The sequence below is a fragment of the Cannabis sativa genome, chromosome 9 (assembly GCF_029168945.1).
Source record: "Cannabis sativa cultivar Pink pepper isolate KNU-18-1 chromosome 9, ASM2916894v1, whole genome shotgun sequence".
NCBI lineage: Eukaryota > Viridiplantae > Streptophyta > Magnoliopsida > Rosales > Cannabaceae > Cannabis > Cannabis sativa.
In genome coordinates this window covers 44,828,605-44,852,835 of record NC_083609.1, presented here as the reverse complement: position 1 = coordinate 44,852,835, position 24,231 = coordinate 44,828,605, and the positions used below count along the sequence as shown (strand labels likewise).

Genomic DNA, 24,231 nt, shown 5'->3' with positions numbered 1-24,231 from the left:
CATCCACTGAGCACGCGACGAGCCTTTCCCCTTTCGGTTTTTTAATTTTTTTTTCTTGTTGATTATGGTGAAAATGTTGTTAGTTGATAGATTTAGGTTGGATATGTGCATTCTTGATTAGATCTAGGGTTAGATGGAGTAGATCTAGGGTCTGTGATCTTTCTGGGCAAGAAAATTCGATTTTCTAGTTTGATATGAGCTTGAAGATGAAGGCCCGATGCATGGCCCGATGGTCCGATGCATGGCCCGATGTAGGGCCCGATGGTCTGATGCCATTTTGGATTTTTTAATTATTTTTTTCTATTTATAGGACTGGCCCGATGGGCCCGATGTAGGGCCCGATGGTCCGATGCATGGCCCGATGTAGGGCCCGATGGTCTGATGCCATTTTGGATTTTTTAAATTTTTTTTCTATTTATAGGACTGGCCCGATGGGCCCGATGTAGGGCCCGATGGTTGGCCCGATGGTCAGATGCCCATTTTGGATTTTTAAAATTTTTTTTCTATTTATAGGACTGGTCCGATGGGCCCGATGTAGGGCCCGATGGTCGGCCCGATGGTCAGATGCCCACTTTATTTTTTTTAATTTTTTTTCATTTTATAGGACTGGCCCGATGGGCCCGATGGTCAGATGACTGGCCCGATGGGCCCGATGTAGGGCCCGATGCCCACTTTAATTTTTTTTTTTTTTTTATAAAAAAGAGGAGAGTGGGGAGGCGGTAATGTAAATGGGGGTATTTTAGGGATATTCTAAAATGTGTCATATCCCACAAATATTAAATGTTATGTGTTTTAAAAAAAATATTAAGTATATGTAAGTATAGAAAATCAAATTTCCCGCCTCATATTAGCCAATATATATGTATGAATGAGCGAGAAGAAATGGTTCACAAATAATATATAAACAGGGCTATAGTCTATTAACAATTCCAAGTCTCCCTTTATAGTCTATTAAACAATCCATGTCTCGTGCATGTGTAATTTGGTTACGACTCACAAGGCAAATATGTGATCTCTAAATTTAAGTGACATTAAAAATAAAAGTTAACTTTATGTCTCCAAAGAATTAGAGATCACGAAGATGCAAGTCTACGAACTACGTTCGATTTGATTCCTTTTAAAAGGATATGTAGGCAACCTAATTGCCAAGATTAGGTACAATCGCAATTTCTAAAATTCTCAAAGAGGTCATTCACCTCAGCAAAATTCAAATGAGGTCATCTACCTCAAAAATTCCAAATGATGTCATTTACCTCCAAATATCAAAGTGAGTTAATTCTCCACAAAGTTATCGAAGATACAAAATCTTTTAATACTATTGTGAACTACGTTCGATTTGATCCTATTTTGGGTACGTAGGCAACCTAATTGCCAAGATTAGGTACAATCACAATTCTACCTCAAAAAAATCTCAAGTGAGGTTCTCTTATCTCAAAATGCTAAATGAGATCATTTACCTCAAAATATCAAAGTGAGTTAATTCTCTACAAAGTTATCGCAGATTCAAAATCTTTTAAAGCTTGGAACTACGTTTGACTTGATTTCTACAAAAGGATACGTAGGCAACTTAGTTGCTAAGACTAAGTGCAGTCGCCAATACCCAAAAAATGGTATAAAACACAACTCTCAAAATTCCATAAAAGGTCATACACCTAGGAATTTTTTTTCAAATTTTCAAAAGAGCAAAGAATTCTTAAAAGTGGTCACATACCGGAATTCTTTATTCAAATTCTAAAATATCGCATTCTGAACTACAAGTGGCTTGATCCTTCACAAAGAAGGTATGTAGGCAGCTCGGTTAATTAAATTGATTGAGTTCAGCTGCAATTCCAAATTTACTCCAAATTTCCCTAATTTATTTCAAATCATTTAATATCATCGTAATTGGAATCAAAGGGTATCTCCTTTAAATAAAAGGATTGTAATTAAGAGGTTATTCTTATAATCTTGGATGGGTCGAACTTAAATTAATAAACTCTTATGCTATAAATTTGGCATAGGTGAAATTGTGTTTTGTATTTATTTTTAATATTCTAAATATAAAATTTTTGCTTTACAACGTCACGGGAAGAACCATTTGGTCGACTTTAACTAATAGATTAAAGAACATAAATAATGCAACTGAACTAGAACCTAACCATCTCAGGATTGAGATCATTTGATCTAGGATCAACTAGGTGATATTGAATTGAATAGATATTACAGTAAGTTTATCATATCTAATCCAAGTTCAGTATCGGTCCCTTCTGATGCATACCCATACATCCAACCCAAGCTTACTTTAACTAATGCCTTGAAAAAGACATAACACTTATCCACGGTGCAAGTAAATTACGTTGTAGATTATCATATCAGTTAAACCCAGTGTACTGATAAATCATAGGAATACACTTAATCACACAATCTCGATTACTTTTGTAACGCCCTAATGCTAAGGCACGCTACAGTGCTTTTTCAATTACAGTGCAATCTTTGCTAATCAAAGAATTTTCTCAAAAAACGTGTCAAATTAAAACTTTTTATATTAATTAATAAACTTTATAATATAATAAAATATTTACAAGTGTCGGGATCCCGTTTTCAAACTTTTTAAAGTTAACATTCCAAAATACATATATTACAGGTCGCACAGCGACTATCAAAATATAATCCCCAGATGTCCCGAGACCGAACACTCTAGGTCGCGCTGCTTTGACATGTACAATCTCATCCGAACACTCATGTACAAGCAGAACTGTGAGTCGACAGACTCAGTAAGAAATGCACATAACATACCATATAATTTTTGACCTGTAATTAGGCGCCCATACACCTATTTACAAGACTTAACAGATGAGCATGAACGTTCAACACTAGGGTACAACCACTATACCACATACACTACATACCTCACTCTACGAGTGTTCGTAGGGTTTGTTTCGTACCCTGAGTACCACTGAGTGATATACCACACACCTCAGCACTTTCCCGTACTTGTGTTGATACCACTGTACTGTACTCACAAATAACACTCACTATACCAATGCACTCTGTACCATAACCATACAAGTGTTGGTAGTGCAAATAACAATCTAAGCATGTATATACACACAACATATACATGCATTCAGATAATCATATCACACATTATATTCAGTTCTTACCTTATTTCCGAATTCAAGTGTGCTAGTCGACCTGAACGGAAAGTCTCGTGCTAGATGGATGCCCTAATCACATTTTAAAATCGGGTAAGTTACATGATTAAAAACCCTAATCTTGGGAAACCCAAAACCGTAACCCTAGGTTCTGTTATGCTTTTTATAGGTTATTCTAACTCTGAGAATGGGGAAACACCCAACCAAGGCACCGCAAAGACGAAAAATTGAGAAAATGAAAGGCCCGGGGAACCCTGCCCAAATCGGCTAGCCGATTTTTGAGGCTCTGCAAACCGGCTAGCCGGTTTGCACCAGAGTTCCCAAAACCCTTCATTCTTTGCTCAATTCTCCACCAAATGCAATGAAACCTTCCAGAGTACCTAATAAGGGTATACACAATATATTCCAGCCAGTATTTCACAGAAAAACTCAAAGAAACTCAACTTGCCATTAGAGATCAAAGCTTTGAACTCAAAGCTTAAACTTGCATAAAACCAACAACACCCATTAAAACCAACTGCTAGGAGTTAAAATCAACTCAAATGAACCCTAAAATTCGAACCCTAAACCTACCTAAACCTAACAGCCACTATAATTCAAAGTCACAAGTTCAAACTAAACTTTAAAGTTTCTAAAATATGAAACTATTGTTCTAGGTTTACCTTTGATTGATCCTCTTGAATTCCCTTGCTGCAAACACCAAAAATCCACAACAAAACCCCCTGGTTTTGGCTGCTTCGAAGAGAAAGAAAGGAAGGAGAGACTTGTTCTTCTGTTTATTTTCTTTTTCTTAAATTTTTGCAAAATGAAATAAAACAAGTAGGGAAAACCAATTTCCCTTGGCTGAAGCTATAGGCCACGTGCCACACACCTAGGCAGCCACCCAACCACAATTTAAAATTACAAATTTACCCTTTAGGTTATAACTTAGGTGTTTCTAAAGCTAAGGGTAAAATGGTCAAGTTTCATAACCCCGCTCAATCCCGATATTTTAATTTCTCTAAAATAATTTCCACTAAGAAATAAGGTTCTAAACTTACCATGTGATCAAACTAGCCATCCATCGCATTTCCCGTTGTCGCCGAGCAAAAATTACAAAAATTACATATTTCACATATAAGCTAAATAATACCCCTAGAGTTTAATAAAATCTCCGGAATTGAGAAATTATAACTCTAATATTTATTTCTAAATATTGGGGTCCACAATTAAATAAATTCATAAATAATTATAAAATAACAGAAATTAGTGCTAATTGCCTTTACTAATCCAAATTACTAAAGCGGTCATTACAACTTTCCACTGTGTTGACAACACAATAAACAAGAACATCAGTGTGATAAGGATTTGGATGAATTTATAAATCAAATAAATAAATAAATGATCACATGAACAAAATAACACATTAAACAAATAATGAAATTAAATCTGTTTCTTTATTAATAATTGAATAGAAAAGATTACTTTAAAATATAGTTTTGTTTAGGGCACAAAGCCCAACATACCATTCGTCAAACGGACACCGGAGGTAGCTGGAAAATCTGTTCAGAGTTTGAACCTTCAAACTTTGACTTGCGACCTCGAGCTAACGGTGGCAAAAAGAGTAGTGCTACTTGGGGTTGAGGTTATCGGCACCTAAGGATTTGAATGGTCCAGCGTGTGGGGTCGGGTGGTGGCTGGAGAGTGGTCGCTGGACTTATGCCAGTACTTGTGTTTGTGGGTTTTTCTTTTGTGGTCTGAACACACACACACACACAGAGAGAGAGAGAGAGAGAGAGAGAGAGAGAGAGAGAGAGAGAGAGAGAGAGAGAGAGAGAGAGAGAGAGAGAGAGAGAGAGAGAGAGAGAGAGTCGGTATTGGGTTTCTTTTTATCATTTTTTTTCTTTTGACTCGGTTTGACCGAGTCTTTACACGTGATGTCCCTCAAAAATAGTTTTATCATATTATAACGAGAAATGTTAATCAATAGGTGACATATTGTTATTAACATAAATCAATATCAGGTCCTACATATTTTGATTTTATAAATAATATAGGCCAATGCCAACCACTTGTAACACCCCATGTCTAAATGGTGTTGAGCACCTTATTGTCTAATAGAAATGCTCTTTTACAATATGACTTTTAACACTAACCGTAAATATTGGTTACTAACTTTTACAATAAGAGTATTAGACAACTAATTCTAATTTAATCAGTTCCACTATTAATTTGTTTTAATTAGCTACATACCTTGCACGTACATAACACAAATTTAACAATTCACCATATATCTTCATGACTAGATCATGTACAATCATGAGAGGAGTTGTTTAGCGATCTCTACCATATGAAAAAAAAGAAAGCCAGAAGAATTAGGGACACTAAGCATGACAAGTAGGAGAAACCCTAGAGCCAAAGCAGGCCTAATATTCATCAAATAATTTTGCAACAACCCTATTCCTTCGTAAACATCATCTATGTAGTACTCAAAGTACTGTTTTTCCCACTCCATCCATTCTGAACGAAGCCATGATCCATTTTCACATTCTTTATGATTGGCTTCATCAATCTCTAACTGCTTTATCTCCTGAATACGCAATCGAAGCATTATCATGTTCTCATCCACAATCCTTGATCCCCCGTAATCTCGACCGTTCGCATCTCTACTACCGCATGCTATCGTGCCGTTACGCTGTCTCTGCCGCCGCAACAGTACCGGCTGAAAGGAGCAACCTTCGCTATGTACTTTCGGCAAGAATGTTGTTAATAATTTCGTCGTTGATGCCATATTATTTGACCAGATTTTGGTGCCAAAATTATTATACTTATCTCTTAATTAGAGAGCTCTGAAGTGAAATATATATTTCTGCACTAAGATATAATTAGCTCCGCATATATATATACATATATGAAAAGACAAAAGAGCTTAATTACGTGAAATAGTTGTATATATGTGACTTATGAGATATATTAGATATATGTGACTTATTAGCTAGCGCGTTGTGAATGACACTTGTGTTGTGTACGCGTTATATGTGAGTGAAGGAAATGCGTGGAGGTTACGTGTGGGTTTATATTGTAATTTGTAAGGAGATGTATTATAATTAAGATGAAAAGATTTGTATCAACTTTTTTTAGTATTTTGATTTAAGTTAAAATTGCAAAATTTGACCAAAAAAACTAATATTTTTATTAAAAATGTATTAAAATAATATCTGTATCATTAATTTTATATATTTGTAAAGGTTTATAATTTAATAATAAAATATTAAAAATATCGTAACACTAAATATAAAAATATCTTTATAGTGATGTAAATTTTCATTATGCTAAATTAAAATTTTAATTTGGATCAAATTCTAATATGTAAGAAATTTACATCAACTTTTAACACATAATTAGAGTATACTTTTTATAAAATAAAACTATATATTTTAGCATAGAAATGATCTAATTATATATTCACGTGAAATATGATGAGGATATGAAGTTAATTTGGGTTTAGGGATGATGATTAAGTGTGATCTTGTCAACATTATGATGTTCCCTACTCGTTTGGGATGATTCATTGTATCATAGAATAATAATATAAAGTTTTAACAAGCATACTCTGACGTGTATGTATGCATTTGTGCATTTTATTGTTCACTTTTCCATGGTACATTGCTTCCAAGGGACCTTTTTCGAATGCACTGCATACAATATAATATATATAGCAAAAACTTAAGACTTTGGAAACGGACAATCTCAAATTTGTACTAAAAAAAAAATGTATTATATTTAGTCCATAATTTATAATTATATTTTAATACACAAGATGTAAAATTAAAAAAAGAAAATAATTAATTATAAGAAATTATAGCAAATGACTTCAAATTATAGCACTATATAAGTAAATGTCCTTATTTTAAAATTTATAGATAAATAACTCTTTTACACTATTTATTATTTATATTGTTTATAATCACATAAAAAAAATTAATAATCTGTTTTTCATAGTTTTTTTTTAAAAAAAAATATTAGAAGTAGTATATTACTTAAAGATCATAGTATATCTATATTAGTTTTGTTAATATCTTTTTTATTTCAAATGTATGTCAATTTTTTTTAAATTTTTTATGGGTAGTTGTGGGTTATTGGTATATAGACACTACAAAAAATCTTACTTTTAGTCATAACAAAACTTATGACTAAAAGTGAAAAAATTGTGACTAATTATAAATTATTACTCCTATGTTGTGACTAAAAGATCCATGGCTAAAAGTATTAGTCACAAAAATTACAATTTGTTGTGACTAAATGTATTTTTGGTCACAATGACTAAAACTAAATTAGTGACAAACTTGTAACTAAATAATATGTTTTAGTCACAAGTAACATTTTGTTTTAGTCACAAAAAAATTATGTTGTGACTAAAAAGTTGTCACTAAAAGTAGCAATTTTTTGTATTTAGATTTTATTGTACAGTATATTTCTATTTTGTTGTACGATATATTATTATTCTTAGATGATATTTATTTTTTATTTTGTTATGTATAATAGTGGTATATAAGTTTGTTAGCATAACACATACATTGTAATGTAGATATATAATTTTATTAGCATGCTACGTATATTTAATTATTATTTTAATTGTAAGATATATTATTTATTTTAAATAATATTTAATTAGTTTCTATTTTATTATATACAACGGTGGTATATATATTTTAATTGTGATATATAATTTGGTTAGTATAGTATATATATTAGTAACATATATATTTTTTAATTATTATTGTTAGTATATATATTTTGGTGAATAGTATATGTATTTTTTGTTGTGCGGTATATTTTTTTTAAATAGTATTTAAGTTCTATTTTCTATTGTACTTTTGTTGATGTGATATATAATTTTATTAGCATGCTATATATATATATTTTTTATTTGTTGTTATTATATATATTTTTATTGTAAGTTATAATTTTTTTATGGTATATAAGTTTTACTGTATAGTATATTATTTTATTTTAGATGTTTAGTTTTTATTTTAGGGTAATTTGTGGCATAACCTCCTTTAGTGATCAGGTTTTCGCAACTAACTACAAATTCTAAAATTTTGGTGGTAAAACCTCCTAAACCCAAAATCTGTTAGCACTTAGCCCTTTCCATCTATTTTTGGGTGTTAACTGCCATGGTGGAATGTCTACGTGTACACAGTGTACACGTGGCACAATTTTATTGGTTCACGTAAATAATATATTTAAAAAAATAAAAAAAATTAATTATTTTAAAAATAAAATATATAAAAATATATAAAAAAATTCTTTTTCTTTAAAAATTAAAAAAAAAACAATTTTAAAAAAATAAAAATTAAAAAAAAATCCTAATTTACTAATTCCCTCTTTCTCTTCTTCTTGTTCTCTCTCTCTCATTGCCCTACCCTAGCCGCCATCCCCGTCAAAGCCACCATCACCATCCACCACAGCCCCAAAGCCCTTCCACTTCAATTATCGACCCTTCACCGAGTCCAGTCACCTCTTCTTCATCTCCTTCCGCCACTCCTCTTTCCTCCTCATCCCAACTCCTCATTCCATCATCAAATGACAACGAATTTCACTAATAAGACAACCTCTGCAACTGCCCCGGTTGATTTTGCGTCCCCTTCCTTAAATTCGCAATCTTCTTCTCCTCCTCCTCATACTCTGATTTTGCCTCCACCACCACTATCAACTTATATTTTTGTTGTTCCTTATGTTGGATATTATTTTACCAGGATCTTAGATCTACTCACAAGTATGTTGTTTAATACTCTAAATATGAACTTTCTAAAACGATAAAATAAACACATATAAAGTTAAGAAAACCTTACATTGATGCAGCGAAATTAATGTCTCCTTCCACTCAGATCTCTAACCCTTGTATCCTTTCTGTCGCAGAGTATAATCGAGATCTGAGCCCGAATGTCCTTCTCTTTGAGTTTGATCCTTCACAGTCTTCCAATCTATGATTGAGTTACTGTTTGCTGTGTGTGGGCACTCACTCTTTCACTAGGGTCAAAATTTAGGAAGAGAAAAGAGAAGAGAGGTTTCGGCCAATAGAAGAGAATAGGGAAGGCTCAATTTTTCTGAAAATTTGTTTTTCTGAAAAGTAGTGTATTTTGACTGAGCAATCACTTTCTATTTATAGGCTACTACTAGGTTTAGGTTAGCAATTATTTGGTATTTAAAATAATGAAAATATCAATTTGAAAAAGTCAAACAAGTGGAAGGCCAGGGTGTAGATAATGGGCCCACTTGATTTTGCAATTCTAACAAATTTTATTTCTATTTTCTCAAAAACGCCAATTTTCTAATTCTAACCATTTAAATGCCAAAACTAATTATTTAATAACTAAAATAGATTATTAAATAATATTGTCATTTAATTTAATTATTAACTAGACATATAAAGTCCATTAATAAATAAATAAACCTAGAATCTCTTTTCTATACAATTTCACCCATGCTTAGTGAAAATTCACAAATTAGACATAGTCTAACTTTAGAATTATAATTGATCAATCACGAATCAGTTAATGAGTCTTACAAGCAAAATGTTCTCAACTAGAATGGGGACCATGGATCTATATGCTGAGCTTCCAATAAGTGAACCAAATTTACCAAGTAAATTCCTACTTATTAATTCTTCGTTGAATCCACTCTTAGAACTTAGAATTGCACTCTCAGACTTATATAGAGCATATTATATGTTCCACGATATAGATATGCTATCTCATTTAACCATTGTTATAATCTTATTGTGATTTAAAGATCCTCTATATAGATGATCTACATCGAGATGGGATAATTTTACCGTTCTCACCACTCAATGTATTTTTCCCCTTAAAACACTTAGCTACCTGTAAATGGTGTTTAGTGATCTAATAATTAGTCAGTTAAACAAGAGCTCATCCATTTACTTCTATTTGCTAAGCTCGAAGGGAATCATCACTTTACTTCTATACACCAGTAGAAGCTATAGATTCCATATTTATGTTCAGCACTCCCACTCAATCATACTATCATGTTCCCAAAATATACGTATCACCTTGACCCAAAAGTAGGCTTAACTAATAAATCAAAGAACATGAATAGCACTCCTGAGTTGAGCCTAAGCATATCAGGATTTAGATTCTTTTAATCTTAAGATCAACTACTGATATTGACTTGGAAAGATATATAACGGTAAGTTTGTAATATCTTAACTTAGTTGCAATATCGGTCCAGTTCAATGTATACTCCATACATTCGAAACTAGTATACTTTACTAATGTCCTGGAAAGAACATAACACTTACTCCAAGTGTAAGTACACATCATCGCTGATTATCACATTAGTGTAAATCCAAAACACTGATGAAACAAGGACTTAGTCTTTTGATTCATATGATCACAATCACATTCCACTGTGTTGACGATACTGTAATTGTGAATAAACATATGATCTGGATTTAACTGATTTTGTGTGTAAATGTAATAAACATATTAAACCATTAGCATGTAAAATTCATGCAAACATAAATCACTTCAAATTTCTTATATTGATAACTAATCAGATTGTAAAGAGTTTTATTTAGGGCATAAAACCCAACAAACTTCCACTTGCACTAATATAAAACAAAGTGTGCAAATAGGTCAATCTGATGTCTTGGTCTTCAGATCAAGTGTAGTATATTTGAATCCACCCAAACTTCTTGAAACTAGTTCATAAATACACTTATGAAACATCCTTTACTATATGCTTTACTCATCAAGGGATACTGAAATCTTTACACTACTACAAAGTTGGCTTTTCCCAACAGTTAATAAGAGGGTCAATTATGAAAACCGTTGGAAAAGGTAAGTGGAGACTTTTTCCAACGGTTTAGAACCGAAGCAAAAAAACCGTTGGGAAAAACTAATGCCAACGGTAGAGAACCGTGGGCAATACAAAATATAATTTTTTAAAGGAAATAATGAATGCCAACAGTTTATAACTGTTGGGAATACTAAGTATACCCAACGGTTTACAACTGTTGGGAATACTAAGTATACCCAACGGTTTACAACTGTGGGGAATAATTATTATTCCCAACAGTGATAAACTGTTGAGAAAGGTTCTTTTTAGTATGTTATTTTAAATCAAATTTTGTTTAATTTTAAAAAAGTAAAAAATAAAATAATTAATTAAGGGTAAATTTAAATAGGATAATAATAAAATAATTAATTGGGGGTAAAATTAAATAGTGTAAATAATAAAATAAGAGGAGTTCTATTTTAACCCCATAAAATAAAAGTGCACCCCATTATTAAAAAAATAAACTTAAAATAATTTTTAAAAATTACTCTTATCTTTTTTAATTTTTTTCCTCACATTATTTTATATCAATTTCAATATTTATTGTGATTTTATTTTCATGTATATATTTTTTTAAATCATGTATAATTTTTTTTAAGAAAATTTTATATAATTTTTTATTTTAATTTTTTTATCGTAATAATTAAAATATTATTTATTTTTATTTTATATGTATATTTTTTTAAGAATATATATTTTTTAAGAATATAGTCAATTGAAAGAAAAAAGTTAAAAAATCTTGTATAATTAAAGATATATATTTATATAAAATAAAAATTATTAAAATAAGATAATTTTATAAATTTTTGAAATGTAAATAAAATTTTCTTTTAGTAATTAATTGGGGTTAAAATTAATTAAGATATAATTAATAAAATAATCAGATTTTTTTTTTTTTGAGAATAAATAATCAGATTTAACTTAATTATTTTTTTTCAAAAAAAAAGAAACTTAATTATTTTAATAAATAAATATAACCTAGGTATAAAAAGAAAAATATGAACCCAAACCCTATTTCCCTTCATCTTCTTCCTTCCGCCTCTTAATCTTCTCTCTGGTTTTTTTTTTTTTGTGAGCAGCTCTGCTCGCCTAACGGATGTGCTCCGGCCACCCCAGGGTCCGATGGACGTCACCACGAAGATCTCCACCTTCAGAAACCCATAAACCTATCCCTTTCCCTTTTCCTCCCACTTGATCTCACCTCTCTCTCTCTCTATTCACTATCTCACATGGACGGCTAGGCCACGATGGCCATCCTCTGGGCGACGATGGTCGAAACGGACCACACCACGGTGCTCGCAACCATGGCAAAACCCAAACTCCAAAGATTTTCTATTTTTTTCTCTCGTCGGAGCCATTTGTGGGTTTTTCTCTCTCGCCGATGATCTCCAACCTCTCCCGCTCGCCATGGCCACTACCTCACTATTTGGGGTAAGTCTAGTTTCCACTTTTTTTTTTTTGTTTTTATTTAGTCTGAACCGGATCTATACATATACATATAATCAAGTGTGTAGAAAAATATGCATATATATAATCAGGAAATCATTCCAAACGAACCTGGACAGAAAACAGAGGCATTCGCTGGTTGTTATGAAGATTAAAAGTACCACTTTCCTACTACTGTTACTATTACTATACTTCATCATCTATATTATTCATGATAATAATTCAACTCTAATCATCAAATTCATTCATTTAAAAATTTCTATTAATTGTTAGACAATTACTAATCATCAAAGTATGGGTTTCACATCCTTTTTGTACGAATTAAGAATTGAATTCCCCTTTGTTTTTTTTTTTTTTTGTATAGGGCATGGGCGCCTTCTCTGGGTTCACTCGGCTATAGGTGTTGCCGTGGTACTCGAGACTCATGGATTATGTGAATATAACTTTGAATAAAATTGTTTGGGTATAATTTATTTACTATTCAATGTAATTGTTTGAGTTGGATATGTTTGTGAGTTGAGAATTTGTTGTTTGAACTATGAAAGTTTGTATATCCTGAAAAATATCGTAAACATAAAACATAATATATGAATTTATGTTTTATGATTCTTATTTCATTAATTTTTATTTATATTATTATTGTAATTAGATAATAATTTATATATATTAAATTAGTTTAAATGTATTTTTTTTTAATTTATATAATATTTTTTCCAACAGTTATAAATAGTCATTTAAAAGGATTTTTTCCAACAGTTGTAAACTGTCATTTAAAATAACTTTTTCCAACAGTTATAAACCGTCTTTTAAAGTTTTGTATTTTTATGACACCCACATAGCCAACGGTTTTAGAAAACGAAGGGAAATAGTATAAATGACAGTTATAAACCGTTGGGAAAAGCTAATTTTGTAGTAGTGTTACTGTTTTAAAAGTACATCCGAATTAACAGAAGACATATCTCTCATATTTTAAAACATGGAATTGAGATAATACAGTGTAGACTTTTCTTCAATAATGTAACTTTCTTGTATTTTTGAATTTACAAAGTTATAACTCTTCTCTAGTAGAGCTTGAATTATTATAGAATAACTCATCCACCCCCAAAGTAAGCACCATCTCATTAATTTCGAAATGTAATGGTGAGATACAAAGACAACTGATACACAGTTCCTTAATATCTAACATATAGATCACTTTCATAAATCTTTCTTGAATATCTTCTAATGTTCCCTATTTGATTACATCTCAGATAGCTCCCACTCAATAGTAGATGTCTGGTTAAATAATACTTTTAACCTCTTATTGTTTGGAGAGTTACCTAGTTGTGACTTTTGTATTTGTCTGAAACTTTAAGTTAAGACTAAGTCATCAACATAGTAGACTAGTATTTGAAGTGAAAAATACATGCCAGAGATTAAGTAATCAAAATTAAGATACCATAAAATTTTATGAGGATTAAGAATTCTTGGTTCAAGTCATTCGAATGTACTGAACTAGAGTTCTTTATCTTATTCTCATAATTCTGATAAGTTATACCTATCCATGTGAATGGTTAGATTTGCTTTTCAGTAGTGTTCTTAAGTACCTATCACACGTATCAACCTAATGAAGATGGGAATAGAATTTTAAAATTCTCCCACTCAATTAAGGTAGTGTGAAACTTTAACAAAGAACTTTCATAGGTATCAAACTTTTACTTACAATAGTAAAACAAAATGGAACATACAATCAAGATCAAGGATTTATATTGATAATAGCTAAGTCATTATATTACTTCCATGTTTAAAGAAAATATGTGTTTCATAGGGAATTGTGGAATAGACTCCACCCCTCAGTATATACTGTTGGGTTTTATGCCCTAAATAAAACTCTTTACAATCTGATTAGTTATCAATATAAGAAATTTGAAGTGATTGATGTTTGCATGAATTTTACATGCTAATGGTTTAATATGTTTAACATGTTTAATATGTTTATTACATTCATACACACAAAATCAGTTAAACCCAGATCATATGTTTATTCACAATTACAGTATCGTCAACACAGTGGAATGTGATTGTGATCATATGAATCAATAGTTTTGGTCCCTGTTTCATCAGTGTTATTGGATTTACACTAATGTGATAATCAGCGATGATGTGTACTTACACTTGGAGTAAGTGTTATGTTCTTTCCAGGACATTAGTAAAGTATACTAGTTTCGAATGTATGGAGTATACATTGGACTGGACCGATATTGCAACTAAGTTAAGATATTACAAACTTACCGTTATACATATCTTTCCAAGTCAATATCAGTAGTTGATCTTAAGATTAAAAGAATCTAAATCCTGATATGCTTAGGCTCAACTCAGGAGTACTATTCATGTTCTTTGATTTATTAGTTAAGCCTACTTTTGGGTCAGGGTGATACGTATATTTTGGGAACATGATAGTATGATTGAGTGGGAGTGCTGAACATAAATATGGAATCTATAGCTTCTACTGGTGTATAGAAGTTAAGTGATGATTCCCTTCGAGCTTAGCAAATAGAAGTAAATGGATGAGCTCTTGTTTAACTGACTAATTATTAGATCACTAAACACCATTTACAGGTAGCTAAGTGTTTTAAGGGGCAAAATACATTGAGGGGTGAGAACGGTAAAGAAATCCCATCTCGATGTAAATCATCTATATAGAGGATCTTTAAATCACAATAAGATTATAACAATGGTTAAATGAGATAGTATATTGGTATCGTGAAACATACAATATGCTCTATATAAGTCTGAGAGTGCAATTCTAAGTTCTAAGAGTGGATTCAACGAAGAATTAATAAGTAGGAATTTACTTGGTAAATTTGGTTCACTTATTGGAAGCTCAGCATATAGATCCATGGTCCCCATTCTAGTTGAGAACATTCTGCTTGTAAGACTCATTAATTGATTCGTGATTGGTCAATTATAATTCTAAAGTTAGACTATGTCTAATTTTATGAATTTTCACTAAGCAGGGGTGAAATTGTAAGGAAAAGAGTTTTCTAGGTTTATTTATTTATTAATAGACTTTATATGTCTAATTAATAATTAAATTAAATGACAATATTATTTAATAATCTATTTTAGTTATTAAATAATTAGTTTTGGCATTTAAAAGGTTAGAATTGGAAAATTGACATTTTTGAGAAAATAGAGATAAAATTTGATAAAATTGCAAAATTAAGTGAGGCCCAATAACACCATATGGCCGGCCACTTAAAAGGCTTTTTCAAATTAATATTTTCATTATTTTAATGCCAAATAAATCCTAACCTAAACCTAGTAGTTGCCTATAAATAGAAAGTGATGGCTGAGTCTCATATACATGCTTTTCATTAGCTTTCTGACAGAAATTTCTCTCTTCAGAAAACTGAGCCTTCCCACTTTCTATCCTTGGCCGAAATACCTCTCTCTCTTTTCCCTTCATCTTTTTCGTGACCCTAGTGAAAGAGTAAGTGCCCACACACAGCAAGCAGTAACCCAATCATAGATTGGAAGACTGTGAAGGATCAAACTTGAAGAAGAAGGACATTCGGGCTCAGATCTTGATTATACTCTGCTACAGAAAGGAATCAAGGGTTAGAGATCTGAGTGGAAGGAGACATTAATTCCGCTGCATCAATGTAAGGTTTTCTTAACTTTATATGTGTTTAATTTATCGTTTTAGAAAGTTCATATTTAGGATGCTTAAACAACATACTTGTGAGTAGATCTAAGATCTTGGTAAAATAATTCCCAAGAACTGGTATCAGAGCCATGGTAATTGATTTACTTACATGTAATTTGGACTTTAAAACGATTGTTTGTATGTTCTTTGGATGGTATCATGTTGTATTGAGTGTTATTTGATGATTGATTGATGTTTGTGAAATTTTCGTGAAAAATAATGGTGATTTCGTTTCTGGAATTATTTTTATTGGATAGTATGGAAAAAATTAAGCAAGTTAGCCTTTTAAAGAACTTAATTTGGATTTTATTTGAATTAGTTATGATTTTTTGAAGATTTGACAAAATCGGGGCTGTGCTGATATTTTCCTACGATCGCAAATCTGTCCGTACAGTTTCGAATTGTTTCATTTTTCTTCGATTATTCATGCTTTTTCATGTAATTAACTTCCAATTTTTTGTATGGTTTTGTATATATACTATTACTATTCCTAATTCAATTCTAATTATCATTTTGAATTAATTTAATATTTTTTAAATTTAATTCAAGATATTAGTGTAATTTGAATTTGAATAGAATTAGTATCTATCTTCTTGTTTAAAAATCTATCTTATTTTTTAATTTGATTATATCTTATTTTTTTTTTTAAATTTAAGGTCAGATTTTATAAGATATTTATAAAATCTTTTAAGATATTTTAAAATATCTTATCTTTTAAGATTTTTTTTAATAATATCTTATCTTTTAAGATTTTTTTTTAAATCAAATCTTTTTAGATATTTTGACCTTATTTAAATTTAAATAAGATATTTATAATCATGTAATTTTAAATAGATATAAGATATTTTACTAACTTTTAAATTTTGTTATTTTATTTATTCAAATTAAATTTAAAATCTGAAAAGATATTTCTTTTATCTTTTCTAATTTTTATTTAATTTTTATTTTTAAAATAACATTTAATATTTAAAAGTAGTTAGTAAATTTTTGAAATGATATTTAGGTTGGTTGAAACCTAATTTTTCAAAATTGTAGGTTTAATTTTGAATATTTTTTTTAAAATAGTTTCGAAATTTAAAATAATTTTTTTTATAAATAATTTTTTTTATTTTCGAAATCTAAATTATTTATTTTTTTTAATTAAATATTTTTTATTTAATTATTAATTTCGAAATTTATTTATTTAAAATTAAATAAAATCCTACTTCCAACTATCCAGCTAACCTTGTTGCAGGAGTATATGGTTTTAACTTGTGTGTAAGTTTTTCAAAACCTATTATTACTTGATTGCAAATAGCCATGGTTACTTTTTTGCCAGATCTAATGATCTGATGGCTCCCTTGGTCAAGTTAATAATTTGTAACAGGTAAATTTTACAATCTTCTTTCATCTGTGTATGACCTAGCAACATGATAGGATCCATCCAAAGTGTGCCTGTGTGAGCCTATATGTTTATTTTATTATATAGATGCATATAGGTTGTTGCTAAATAAAATGTCACACCATGATAGATTTTATTTAGGTCCATTTAGTTATTGGACCTATTCAATTAATAACAGTTATTCATTTTAAGGTTAAATTCCTCTCTTTTGGGCCTTGTGTGAGAGTTGGGAGCCATAGAAGTGGGTACGACATACTGAACCCAGCACCCCTCACATGAACTACCCCAATTGTGAAGGCCCATTTGCCTAATTTGAACAACTGTACTAGGTTAATTATATTAGTTTGACCTAATAAAATTGAATTAGCAACATAATTAACTTTTAAAATATATGAAAACTTATTTTCATTTTAATATTTTAAAGTTAATTTTAAGAAAAACACTTTTAGTTTAGATATTATTTCTAGACAAACTATTTGTATTTTTCTTGTATTTAATTAAATATAGAATTTTAACTAACTAAGATTCTTTCTGGAGCTTATTTAATTAAATATTCCTATTTAAGTTATAAATTAGTTGTATCAACTGATTTTTCTTATCTAACTTAAATTTGAATATTTTATTTAAATTTTAAATCAAGTTGAGGAATCTTAGGCATTAGTTATTAAAGATTCTTAAGATATTTTTTAAGTTAATATCTTTTCAAATATTAACTTGAAATGGAATATCTTAGATATTTTTTGGTTAATATCTTTTCAAATATTAACTTGAAATGGAATATCTTAGATATTTTTTGGTTAATATCTTTTCAAATATTAACTTTAAAAAGATATCTTCAAATTAAGTGGTTACAACTTAATTTGTGATATTTAATTAAATCTAGATTTGAAATTATTTAAGTTTTAGATTTTTTCTATATAACTTAAATTAGATATTTTTCAAATTTTGAAAAGATACTTAGTCAAATAAGATATTTTCTAGATAGTAATTTCTAGACTACTTATTATTTCTAATATTTAAATAGGAAAATCATACTTTGTGAAATTAATTATTTAAATAATTAATTTTGGTACAATTTTATTAAGTATATTTTTCCTAGTATTAAATAGAAATTAATAATTAAGCCTTCTCTACACTTAATTATTATTTCTTGAATTTAATACATTTAATTAAGTTGAAAAATCTAAATATCTAAGTTGATTTTCATCATGATACTTAAATATTTATTGATTTTTTCATGACACTTAATTAAATAGAAAATTATTTTTAGGTTGAAATTTAATTTTTCAACTTAAATTTAAATAATTTTCAATATATATATTTTTCTTTATTTTATTAATCAATTTCGAAATTTGCATTTTATTTATGCAATATTTTCGAATTTTTTTTTTTTGAAAAATAGATTGAGTTGTAAATTAATTATTTATTTTAATTAATTCTTGGACCAACTCAAGTCAATGATTTTTTCATTTAATTGATTAATTTAAAATAAATGAATTTAAAATATATATATATATATATTATTAGAAATTGAATTAACTAGTCAAAAGAATATCTAGATAGGTGATATTTTTGCTTGAAGTATTTCTTTTCTATTATTATTATTTTCGAAAATTGTATTTTTATATACTTTAAATTTTCGAACCCAATAAATATATTCTCAAAGGAAATTTTTAAGTTGCTAATTATTTATTTAATTCAACTTAAATTAATTTCCTTAATATTTATATTTAAGATTATTACTAAGATGGAAATAATTTATTTTATTTCAATCACCATCTAAGTATAATTTTATAAATATTATATTAAATTCTTATTTTTTGAATTTTAATTCTTAATTTAGAATTTAATGAGATTTATTTATTAGAATAATAAAGAAAATACATTTTAAATAATGAGCTTTATTATTATTAAGATATTTTATCTCCATTGTGGGTTTTACACCGCGTTTGTTTTAGTGAGTAATCCTCCCTAATGGAGAAACGTTCATTAGCAATTTCGCACCGTTTAATCTCGCATGATAAGTGGTTTGTAAGTGTTTTATATGGTATAGATCACCCTAATGGTGGCGACCATATTTGACTTGCAAATTGCGAAACAATGGTAGAAGCTCATAAGATAGAATAGCCTTGACTCTCGCGTAAACGGGACAACGCTGGATTCTGATCTTGATCGAATAAAAGGTTGCTAGAATGTTTAACATTTTAGATGAGCTGACAACTCTATTCAATGGATGGTAGCTTTGACTCTCGCCTAAACGGGACACTGATATCAGTTTGTTGAAAACCTTGGAAATTATTTAGGATTGAATTTTTAAGTATTTTCTCATATCATTCCTACTTGCTATGTGCTTATAATTTCTGAATTGATTTTGTGTTAAACCATTATTAATTTCTATTTGTTGATTTCTATTATTTTGTAGTATCATGTTTTGTCAAAATGAATCCCATGTTATCACTGTTGACTGAAAACAAGCTGAATGGATCTAACTTTAATAAATGGAATGGGAACATTAATATTGCTCTCATAGGAGAAAGTGCCTTGTTTGTTTTAACTGAGCCGTCACCTGAAGTGCCTGGGGACAATGCAACAAAAGCTGTGAAAGAAAAGTATGAGCGTTGGCAGAAAGCAAATGACAAAGCTCTATACTTTATGCTTTCTAGCATGGTTGACACCCTCAAAACTCGGTTTTCTAAAACTGAGAAGGCTGCTGAAGTTATGACGAAGTTAAATGAGCTATTCGGTAAGGCATCACTTCAGTCACGCTTTGACGCGACTAAGAAGTACATTAACGCACGGATGGAACCTCATCAAAACGTGCGTGATCATGTTCTCCTCATGTCCAGTTATTTCCAAGAAGCCCAGAATCATGGTGCTGAAATGGACAGTGCTACTCAAGTTAGTCTTATCTTGAATAGCCTGACTCCAGCATTTCTACCATATACATCAAATTATGTCATGAATAAGAAGGAAATTGACTTTCATGAATTAGTCAATGACCTTCAAACTTATGAAAATTTGATTGGAGGACCCCAAGAAGAAAGGGAGTAAACCTCATCCCGGTAATGGTAATGGGACGATGAAACCTGAAGCAAATGTTGCCTCTGCTTCAAAGCCCAAATCGAAGAAGAAGTGGAAGAACACCAAGAAGCGAGCAAAAGCCATGAAAAAGGCTGCTCCTTCTGGTGATGCTACACTTAAAGGAAAGTGTTTCCACTGCAATGAAAAAGGTCATTGGAAACCCCAGTGTCCTAAACTTCTTGCAAAGAAACAAGGTATTTCCATTTATAAACTTTAAGAGTTTTAGTGAATTATTATCCAATTGGATTTATGATTCTGGACTAACTTTGTTTATTTGTTTTCTTCTTCTTATAGGCCAAGCTACTTGAACTCAATTGAGTTGGATCAGAAAGCTGGACCAAGGGTGAAATCGTCCAGATGAAGATGAAACTCTTCAATTTTTGAATTAATTGTTTTAGTTTAAAGACAATTTGGATTTCAAATTTTAGTTAGGGATATTTATCCCTGTTTCTCTCATATTGTTGCAATACATTTTTTTTATTATTAATAAAGTTCTAATTTTCGAAATTCACTATTGCAATTTATGAGATTGAGCTTCATTTAATTTATCTTCATCAATTATTACCACATTATATTTATATGTTTGTATGTGTAAGTGTTTTTATTATTGATGCAAATTCTATAATATTTACAACTCTTCATAGAGTTATATTATATATAAACACTAGAAATTATTTCTATGTTTATCAATAATTGTTAATTCTAATACAATTATTAAGAATTTGTTTAATAAAAGGATCTTATGATCTGATAGGGGTGGAGAAAAGTTAAGAAAACTATGCAGTTCAACGATCTTTTATATCTAATGAACTCTGGATAGTATTCAACTCCACATAAACTCTATCACACTAAGAGAATCATGATCTTTACAACCTTTAGGGGTGGATCATAATCTCTATATACTTAGGGGTGGAGGTTATCCATAGTACCCTATATGTATATTCTTAGGGGTGGAGTCTATTCCACAATTCCCTATGAAACACATATCTTGTTTAAACATAGAAGTAATATAATGAGTCAGCTATTGTCAATATAAATTCTTGATCTTGATTGTATGTTCCATTTCGATTTTACTGTTGTAAGTAAAAGTTTGATACCTTTGAAAGTTCTTTGTTAAAGTTTCACACTACCTTAATTGAGTGGGAGAATTTTAAAATTCTATACCCATCTTCATTAGGTTGATACTTGTGATAGGTACTTAAGAACACTACTGAAAAGCAAATCTAACCATTCACATGGATAGGTATAGCTTATCAGAATTATGAGAATAAGATAAAGAACTCTAGTTCAGTCCATTCGAATGACTTGAACCAAGAATTCTTAATCCTCATAAAATTAGATGGTATCTTAATTTTGATTACTTTATCTCTGGCATGTATTTTTCACTTCAAATACTAGTCTGCTATGTTGATGACTTAGTCTTGACTTAAAGTTTCAGACTAATACAAAAGTCACAACTAGGTAACTCTCCAAACAATCGCAGGTTAAAAGTATTATTTAACCGTACATCCGCTATTGAGTGGGAGCTATCTCGAGATGTAATCAAATAGTGGAACATTAGAAGATATTCAAGAAGGATTTATGTAAGTGATCTATATGTCAGATATTAAGGACCTGTGTATCAGTTGTCTTTGTATCTCACCATCTAATTTCGAAATTCTATAAGATGGTGCTTACTTTGGGGGTGGAGGAATTATTGTATAATAATTCAAGCTCTACCAGAGAAGAATTGTAACTTGGTCTATTCGAAAATACCAGAAAGTTATATCACTGAAGAAAAGTCTACACTGTATTATCTCAATTACATATTTTAAAATATGAGAGATATGTCTTCTGTTAATTCAGATGTACTTTTAAAACAGAAAAGATTTCAGTATCCCTTGATGAGTAAAGCATATAGTAAAGGATGTTTCATAAGAGTATTTATGAACTAGTTCCAGAAGTTTGGGTGGATTCAAATATACTACACTTGATCTGAAGATCAAGACATCAGATTGACCTATTTGCACAGTTTGTTTTATATTAGTGCAAGTGGGAGTTTGTTGGGTTTTATGCCCTAAATAAAACTCTTTACAATCTGATTAGTTATCAATATAAGAAATTTGAAGTGATTGATGTTTGCATGAATTTTACATGCTAATGGTTTAATATGTTTAACATGTTTAATATGTTTATTACATTCATAGACACAAAATCTGTTAAATCCAGATCATATGTTTATTCACAATTACAGTATCGTCAACACAGTGGAATGTGATTGTGATCATATGAATCAAAAGTTTTGGTCACTGTTTCATCAGTGTTATTGGATTTACACTAATGTGATAATCAGCGATGATGTGTACTTACACTTGGAGTAAGTGTTATGTTCTTTCCAGGACATTAGTAAAGTATACTAGTTTCGAATGTATGGAGTATACATTGGACTGGACCGATATTGCAACTAAGTTAAGATATTACAAACTTACCGTTATACATATCTTTCCAAGTCAATATCAGTAGTTGATCTTAAGATTAAAAGAATCTAAATCCTGATATGCTTAGGCTCAACTCGGGAGTACTATTCATGTTCTTTGATTTACACTTGGAGTAAGTGTTATGTTCTTTCCAGGACATTAGTAAAGTATACTAGTTTCGAATGTATGGAGTATACATTGGACTGGACCGATATTGCAACTAAGTTAAGATATTACAAACTTACCGTTATACATATCTTTCCAAGTCAATATCAGTAGTTGATCTTAAGATTAAAAGAATCTAAATCCTGATATGCTTAGGCTCAACTCGGGAGTACTATTCATGTTCTTTGATTTATTAGTTAAGTCTACTTTTGGGTCAGGGTGATACGTATATTTTGGGAACATGATAGTGTGATTGAGTGGGAGTGCTGAACATAAATATGGAATCTATAGCTTCTACTGGTGTATAGAAGTTAAGTGATGATTCCCTTCGAGCTTAGCAAATAGAAGTAAATGGATGAGCTCTTGTTTAACTGACTAATTATTATATCACTAAACACCATTTACAGGTAGCTAAGTGTTTTAAGGGGCAAAATACATTGAGGGGTGAGAACGGTAAAGAAATCCTATCTCGATGTAAATCATCTATATAGAGGATATTTAAATCACAATAAGATTATAACAATGGTTAAATGAGATAGTATATTGGTATCGTGAAACATACAATATGCTCTATATAAGTCTGAGAGTGCAATTCTAAGTTCTAAGAGTGGATTCAACGAAGAATTAATAAGTAGGAATTTACTTGGTAAATTTGGTTCACTTATTGGAAGCTCAGCATATAGATCCATGGTCCCCATTCTAGTTGAGAACATTCTGCTTGTAAGACTCATTAATTGATTCGTGATTGGTCAATTATAATTCTAAAGTTAGACTATGTCTAATTTTATGAATTTTCACTAAGCAGGGGTGAAATTGTAAGGAAAAGAGTTTTCTAGGTTTATTTATTTATTAATAGACTTTATTTGTCTAATTAGTAATTAAATTAAATGACAATATTATTTAATAATCTATTTTAGTTATTAAATAATTAGTTTTGGCATTTAAAAGGCTAGAATTGGAAAATTGGCATTTTTGAGAAAATAGAGATAAAATTTGATAAAATTGCAAAATTAAGTGAGGCCCAATAACACCATATGGCCG

The 24,231-nt window shown here is 30.1% G+C and overlaps 1 protein-coding gene across 1 annotated transcript; it reads right to left on the bottom strand.

Annotated features, from left to right (window-relative positions):
* Nucleotides 1-5,095: 5,095 nt before the first annotated feature.
* LOC115699273 (uncharacterized) lies at nucleotides 5,096-6,021 on the bottom strand. Its single transcript, XM_030626609.2, has one exon. It carries the CDS (start codon nucleotides 5,902-5,904, stop codon nucleotides 5,431-5,433), a length of 474 nt encoding a protein of 157 aa, XP_030482469.1. The 5' UTR covers nucleotides 5,905-6,021; the 3' UTR covers nucleotides 5,096-5,430.
* Between the last annotated feature and the right edge of the window lie 18,210 nt (nucleotides 6,022-24,231).